Below are 8,602 nucleotides of genomic sequence, written 5' to 3'. Positions count from 1 at the left end.
CATTATCATCATTATATTTATTGTCACACATCGGAGATATCCGTATAAGAGCAGACAGGTGTATTACACATTGTGTGATAACATCTTATTACCCACATGGTGAAGATACAGATGGTAAGATACTAAATCTGTACGTCACAGGTGTGTCGTACAAGGTTGACCTCGTTTTATTCGTTTTGTGTGGATAACCGTGACCTCTGTCACACCGGAACTACTTTTTTCATTCATTAAAAAATTACAAGCATGATGTCCCGGACCACTTTCGCGACTTTCAATTTGTTTTAACGTAAAAGGTTAAACGTGTTGAAATGAAGTTTAAACTATCAGGACAGATATCAGGACTTACGTTTTGTGCCATCAGTGTCCCCATTGAAAGCGTATTGCTTCTGAAGGTGTTTGTTCATATATGAACACACGACTGCACGATCAGATCACTCAAAGTGAACAGTTCTGATCGTTTCAAAACTCAATGGAAGTGTGCCTGACTTGTGTTTTTGTGAAAATAACATTCCCTATTAATCTCTAGCGTAAAACGCTGTGAGTAGATCACAGTTGTCTTTTCTTATTCTTCTGGTGACCTTACCCTTCATTCGAAGCTGTCACTGACATGTAAGCAGACTTGAGTTTGTTGATTTTCACGTCTTCAGTATAGGGTCATACAGTTAGAGTAAACGTCTTTGGCAAGCACTCTGATTTCCCTCTTCCAAAATGGTAATGACATGTTATAAATTCAGCTGATAGATCAAGGAACAGCCATTTTGTTTTCACAGCCGGGCCCCCTTTGGTGCGAGTGACGTAGTGTTGGTCAGAGATTCAAAGTGTGATGCTCTATACTTGGACGGGACTAGTTTTGGTCAGCAGCTGATCATTTGAATGGAGGTGTTGATTTCAAATTTAATGTGTACACTATAATTTGTCAACCAATGTCGAAACTATGTGGTGTGATGTACCCTGTGTTTGAGCTTATTAACCCTAAGCATCACACTATAGTGCATCCCACTATATGCCCCAAGGGATTGGATGACAACAAATATAGCTTGCCAACAATAATTCATACAGGCACGGAATATGTCTGCAGTTTCACAAAGTCATCAAAACTAGTAGCAGACAACACAAACGAACCAAGTTATTTCCCTTTACTAAATGCATTCGGATAAACATCGGTTCATGTCAGAAACTCAGCGGCACTGTTTTGAGACAAGCAGGTTGCCTAAGATGCTTATTTCCGAGGCAAGGGAGTTAACTGACTGTAAAAGTCCACTTACCGCCCTTGCCGAACTAGGCAGGAATTATGGAGTTATGTTTTGGCTGGACTTACGAGTCTATGCATAGTCCAATCAAAATGACGTCACAAAATCGACATCCTGTTCGTAAACTGCCATGAAGATATCGGTTGATTGCAGGATTTGCAAAGGATGTATACTGCCAACTCAGCATGAACAGATATTTTCCAAATCTTTACATGTTTTTCATCAAGGTGCTTACGAGATTTGATGTACTTCGCAAAGTAAAACCCATTTTATCACAATATAGGTTTTGATTACTGATCAGATCATCTTAACTGGGCGTCTCCATTTTGTTTGAAACAGATGCAAGTGATACGAGAGGTGGAATCTGATTGGTCCATAGGAGGGACATGGAAGGGACATAACCCATAATAGCCACTGGTGGCGCTACGATCGAGCCCAGACATTCCAGCCTTGTTCGGTAAGGGTGGAAACTGGAATTTTACAGTCAGTTAACTCTCTTGCCTCGACAAGATGCCTAAGATGTGCTCCTATTGATTTCTCGGCGGGCTATATGAAGAATAATTACGTGCTCCTTAACCAATCAGAAGTTATTATTTTAATGTAAAGTAAGAAAGGCATTCCCAGAAGGCTCCTCTACTCCTGAAAGACACGACTAATTTTCATGAAATGCAAGAGATGCATAGCAACAAGATTTTGAATTGTCCGTCACATTTTTCCGTTGCCTTTGATCTGTTGCTGAACTCGCAAAAAAAAATACCTTTTAGATCAGAGTATACAGACTTGCACCTCTGTATCACAGTATTGCAAGCACTGTGACATCATAACGGCTCCAAGCGTCGCCAATGTTCAAAATATCATGTCATGGCATCATCACAACCTTGACCTTCATTTTGTAAATGACAGAGCCTCCTTGGACCAAGTGGACATTTGTTATAAATGTCGTCTTCCTATTAGCTGATGCAATCCTGTGTCGTAAATCTGGTACATCATTATTGGTGTTGCTTAACAGCAATTACAATAAATCTTGTAACATGTAACTACCTGCTGACCTGTATGAAATCTCATACTTAACATGAGATGACTGATTCGATGACACTACATTGAAACAGGTTTCATGCTATAAAGCTAGATTTTTCCATTGAACAGAGATATTTCTTACTTGGTAATGTTTGAGTTTTTGCTGTTATTAACATGTTATTTAGACTCTGCATCTTACTGTTTCTTGGAGACAATTGTGCATGTTAGAGCAGTGAGAATTTTTCATTCATGCACCACCCTTATACCAGTGACGTCTTTTTAACAGATCTTTTAATAGATAATGTGCAAAGTTTAAGTGAGTAATAAATAAGTAACAACGCTAGTCACTGTTAGATACTGTTTTTATTGCTGCGTGTGTATTTCAAAACATATCTTATGTTTCCAACAGTATCTAATCATTGTATCCATTATCATTATCTTATATATCATCATCATCAATATATTTAATAGTATCATTTTTCATCATCAAACATCATACTTATCATCATCATCATCATCATCATCATCGTCATCATCAGCATCATCATTGTATCCATTATCATTATCATATATGTCATCATTATCATCACTATATTTAATATTATGAGCATTATTGTCATCAAACATGCTCCTCTTCCTCCTCCTCCTACTCCTTCTTCTTCTCTTCATTCTTCTTCTCCTCCTCTTCTCTTCCTTCTCATTCTCTTCAGTCCCCTTTTCCTCCCTTCTCCTCTTCCTTCACTTCCTTTTCCTTTTCTTCTTCTACTCCTCTTCCTTCTCCTCCTCTTTCTCCTCCTTATATTCCTTCTCTTTCTCCTCCTTCTCCCACTTTTCCTTTACCTTCTCCTCCTCCCACTCTTCCTCTCCTGCTTTCTCCTCCTTCTCCCACTCTTCCTTTTCCTTTACCTCCTTCTCCCACTCTTCCTTTACCTTCTCCTCCTCCTCCTTCTCCCACTCTTCCTCTCCTGCTTTCTCCTCCTTCTCCCACTCTTCCTTTACCTTTTCCTGCTTTCTCCTCCTTCTCTCTCTTCCTTTTCCTTTACCTTCTCCTTCTCCTCCTTCTCCCACTCTTCCTTTACCTTCTCCTCCTTCTCCCACTCTTCCTTTAACTTCTCCTGCTTTTTCCTCCTTCTCTCACTCTTCCTTTTCCTTCTCCTCCTTCTCCCACTCTTCCTTTACCTTCTCCTTCTCCTCCTTCTCCAACTCTTCCTTTACCTTCTCCTTCTCCTCCTTCTCCAACTCTTCCTTTACCTTCTCCTTCTCCTCCTTCTCCAACTCTTCCTTTACCTTCTCCTTCTCCTCCTTCTCCAACTCTTCCTTTACCTTCTCCTTCTCCTCCTTCTCCAACTCTTCCTTTACCTTCTCCTTCTCCTCCTTCTCCCACTCTTCCTTTCCTTTACCTTCCCCTCCTCCTCCTCCTCCTTCTCCCACTCTATCTTCTCATGCTTTCTCCTCCTTCTCTCACTCTTCCTTTTCCATTACCTTCTCCTCCTTCTCCCACTCTTCCTTCTCCTCTTCCTCCAACTTATTCTTCCTTCTTCTCTTCTTCCTCGCCCTCCTTCTCCCACTCTTCCTTTTCTTCATCCTTTGCCTCTTCCTTCTCCTCCTCCCACTCTTCCTCTTCCTTCTCCTCCCACTGTTCCTCTTCCTTCTTTTTCTCCTTTTCCTCCTCTTCCTTCTCCTTCTCCTAATCATTGTCATCATATATATATTATCATTATCATATATATGATCAGCAATGTATTTCATATAATACTCATTTTTGTCATCCAACATGCTCACCATTACACTATACATCAGTCAACAACCTTCAGGTTTGCACACACAAACCTGACTGAACGCCAATCAATGAACGCAAACCACCATGCCCAGATAGTTATCACAATCAAGGTATAGATTGTGAGCTTAAATCAAACAACCAAACTCAAAGCAATAATTTTTTAAGTGTCAAAGCAAATATTTATCAATTGCCTCAGAGAACGTAACTCATTAAACTTCTTCAAGCACAAAATGGACAAAAATTGTAATTGTTATTTTACTCTTTTTTGGATGAACTAATGTTTGTTTTAATTCTTCAATAAAAGGGGCTTTTTTCATCGTAACTGTGAATGGTGCATTGAAGCTGTTTGTATAACTTCCTAAAAGGTAGTGTGGAATGTGTTTTGAAAATCATTTGAAGATCAGTCTTAAAAAGGCTGACCAAGGAATAGAGATGATCAATGCTGTATGTGTTCGTGCAGAGGAGTAAAACATACTTGCTGTCGTAAAAAAACCTGCTCAACAAATATGTGAAGTAAAACTGACTTCTAACTTTCCCACTCACCTGCTCACTCACTCACTCACTCACCCCCTCACTCACTCACTCTCACTCACTCACTCACTCACTCACCCCCTCACTAACCCCCTCACTCACCCCCTCACTCACTCACTCACTCACTCACTCACCCCCTCACTCATCCCCTCACTCACTCACTCACTCACTCACTCACTCACTCACTCATCCCCTCACTCACTCACTCACCAACTCACTCACTGACCCCCTCACTCACCCCCACACTCACCCATTCACTAACCCCCTCACTCACCCCCTCACTCACTCACTCACCCCCTCACTCATCCACTCACCCCCTCACTCACCCCCTCACTCACTCACTCACCCCCTCACTCACCCCCTCACTCACTCACTCACCCCCTCACTCATCCCCTCACTCTCACTCACTCACTCACTCACTCCACCCGCTCACTCATGCATATACGAGAAAAACATTGACACCAAAATATTTGAAAATTCACATTTCAACATTTATCTTTAAGTTTTGACCCCTTTTTAGCCAGAAGTCAAATCAAAATAGACCATGCAGTAATCAAGATGTCCCCAAGAAATAGGAAATAGTTTGGGGAAATTACTTTCTCCTGATCAAGGTGTTGATGTTTGTAAACCAAATTAGGCGGACCACTAAAAATATTGACGAGATGGCTCATGGGAAATTTGGATGATCAGCATCGGAAACAATTAACCTATTTCTTGCTATTTACATCCTAATGGTGGCACCCAAACTGATTCTTCATTTTGGACCTTTTTGAAGATTGTTAGAATAGAACTTAAAAACTGTGTCAAATCTATCTCAATTCCTTTGTGATTGTATAAAAATAAAATAGTGTGGTTCCCATTGAAGAAAACATAGTGTGGTTCCCTAGGTGAGTAAGATAGTCAGTGAAATAAAGATTGACAAGCCATCGATTTCTTGTTTTTTTGTCTTGAAGTCGGTCACATTGATGGGAAACATATTTTGTAAAAAAAGTACCGGTACAAACAATATTTTTTCTCTTTAAAGGACAATTTGAGTATTATCCCAACATCTGGTAGTTATGATATAATAGTAGTGAGATTGTCTGGGATGTTTTTGGACAATAATCTGTGGAAATTGCAAATGATCAGTCAGAAGTGTGCAGAGTGTGATGATATTGCAGACTTATAGTAAATCCATTACACCTCCCATATACAGATTCTGAACTAGTGAGTTGTGGTGTATGCTAATCTTAGTCATATTCAGGGCGGTCGGGTAGCCATGTGGTTAAAGCTTTTGCTCGATTCCCGACATGGGTACAATGTGTGAAGCCCATTTCTGGTGTCCCCGCCGTGATATCGCTAGAATATTGCTACAAGCGGCGTAAAACCATACTCACGCACTCACTTAGTCATATTCAGGGCGGTCGGGTAGCCTAGTGGTTAAAGCTTTTGCTTGTCACGCCGAAGACCCGGGTTCGATTCCTGACATGGGCACAATATGTGAAGTCCATTTCTGGAGTCCTCCGCAGTGTTTTGCTTGAAAATTGCTAAAAAAGGCAAAAAGCCATACTCAATCACTCACTCTTAGCCATATTCCACCAATATCATGGTGGGGAACCCAGAAATGGGCTTCAGACATTGTACTGATGTCAGGAATTGAACCAGGTCTTTTGGCGTGATAAACAAATGCTTTGACCACTAGGCTACCAAGCCATCCCTTAGTCTTGAATATAAGATAGCTATGGTATAAATCGCAAAGAACAATGAAGAAGCATGGTTTATTTCATGATAAAACATTGTTCTATTGTGACGTCATTTCTGGAGATTCAGACATGCGCTCACAACTTGATGACATCATATATTGGACGACATTCATTTTCAGAGGGAATTGTCTGGTGTGTCATTCCCAATAGATGTAGCTTGGCTACTCAGATAAACACAGTGGCCGTATGATCAAATTCAAAAGTGGGCGATATATGACAATCGGTATTGGGTAAAAGGTTTATTTGATGTGAAAATTGTGAGAATATGGGGGAAAGATGTAATTTCACCCCCTGTTAATAAAATGGACTTGTCTGCCATTGTTGAGGTCAGATTCTATTCAGGGAGTCATCATTGTTTAAATACAAGTAAATATTTTAAAATCTTATACATATTAGTAACGTCCTTATAAAGGCTGTACATAGTATTGATATCTCGTTAATATATATGTTGTTTATTGTATGATAAACATCTCCCACACATTGTTTATTTTTTAAATAAACTTGGAGCAGCTATATGACTTGTGTATTATGTGGCCCGCATTGTGATCTTACAATCATGTTTCTATAAGACCACAGGCTTCATTCGTTGAAGGTGATAAAGATTCACAGTTTGTTTGATCATTATTTCATCTTTTAATACAAAGTTTTGTTCATAGCATGAGGTTTGATTGACCTCTGATCATCCCGCTTGTCAATGCATCCATCACTATAACCTCTGGACTGGTCATTGTGAAATTAATGGCAAAAATGTTACATCAAAGTTTCTCTCTGACCACAGGTGACGACCCTTTTGTTGAAAAGGGGAAATATTTACCATCAATACTAACAATTTATTTTTCAATAATTTTTGTAATTATTTCATCATCAAATGAAGTTGCATAGCACAGTCATGAAAATTCAGTTTCTGGTAATTTTTATATGCTGATGTATCATTTTCAGTGTTTATGAATTACTTTATAATTTCTTTATAATCTCTAACGGACATTGTGAAATTAATGGTAAAAAAAGGTACATTTAAGTTTCTCCTTGACCACAGGTGACAACCCTTTTGTTGAAAATGATAAATATTTACCGTCAACACTTACAATGTACTTTTCAATATTTATGGAAATTATTTCATCATCAAATAGAAAACTTTGTTTACACAGTGATGTTTGGTGCCCGTTTGGTTTGAGGTGGAGAGATCTCTGATCACACTGCTTGTCCATTTCTCCATCGCAATACTCTGATGGAGTGGTCAGTGTGAAATCAACGCTACTACAAATGTTGTCTTATCCAGTGCCTATTACTAAACTCACAGACAGATCTAATTCCCTTGTTTGTCAAGCCCGGCTTGAATATGACATTTAAATATTTGTCAAATTAATGCCTTTCAGCATTTCTGACAGTTCCTAGCCAAGAGTTGAGATTTCTGTTGTGCTGGGACAAAATGGGCTCGTGTTTAAGATTAACAGCATGAATGTGGAACAGTGGATTAATCTTGGTCAGCTGGCCGCGGACAGGGGTTGGTCCAGAGACAAAGGAATAAAACTTAATTTTGTTGTAGGACATGAGATTGCACTCTAGAGAATATGGGATTTGATTGTTGACCTCAATTCTTTATTGACCTCCTGTCTGCAAGGAAACGTGGCTTGCATTTGTATGTTGATCTGGAAACTCCATGAATAGACAGTAGAACTGCATTGTTGTTAATTTTATTTGGTGTGAATTTTGTAATTTAGGATGTTTTTTATTATCATTTTTTTTATAATCAACTCCTCCTTTGTCACAAAAATAAGTATTGCTTGAAAATGTAGGTATTGGATTTGAGTGAACTTGCCTGATTACTACACTGTAGTACAAAATTATCTACCTTGCCAAAGGCGCTGTCCAGGAGAGGTGCTTGGCTGTAATAAACTCCGTAGTAAGGGTCTACCTATGGAGCTAAGAATGCATTTTCTTGGTACCTTCGGCTTTTTTAGCAAGGGATGTGCATAGACTTCTACCCGGAGTAGGACCCGGGTACCCACAGGACTACCCGGACCCGTGGTTAGTCACGTGATATATTATTTGATGACAAAAACTCACTATAGGTCAGTGGTTACACCACGAAATCGCTAATGTTAGCATTTCTTTCTGACGATGCACACATTCCTTTTGACTTGTATATATCTGAGTAAAGATAAAGCTTCAGTCAACTTCAGTGTACTGATCGTTTGATACATGTTGGCCAGGGCTACGATAAAACAATTACCAATCAGACATTTTGTTCCCAACTCTTGAGACCTGCAGTGGGTACCCGG

The 8,602-nt window shown here is 39.5% G+C and overlaps 1 protein-coding gene across 1 annotated transcript; it reads right to left on the bottom strand.

Moving 5' to 3' along the window:
* Positions 1-3,029: 3,029 nt before the first annotated feature.
* On the bottom strand, positions 3,030-3,962 carry LOC139446535 (golgin subfamily A member 6-like protein 26). The gene is made up of 3 exons (XM_071227837.1): positions 3,733-3,962; positions 3,406-3,699; positions 3,030-3,336 (listed from the first exon to the last, which is right to left on the bottom strand). The coding sequence occupies exons 1-3, from the start codon at positions 3,960-3,962 to the stop codon at positions 3,030-3,032; spliced, it is 831 nt and encodes a 276-aa protein (XP_071083938.1).
* Positions 3,963-8,602: the final 4,640 nt, after the last annotated feature.

Source organism: Haliotis cracherodii, unplaced genomic scaffold, assembly GCF_022045235.1.
Source record: "Haliotis cracherodii isolate W230 unplaced genomic scaffold, xgHalCrac1.p SCAF_6, whole genome shotgun sequence".
Classification (NCBI taxonomy): domain Eukaryota; kingdom Metazoa; phylum Mollusca; class Gastropoda; order Lepetellida; family Haliotidae; genus Haliotis; species Haliotis cracherodii.
This window is presented reverse-complemented; position numbering and strand designations above follow the sequence as displayed.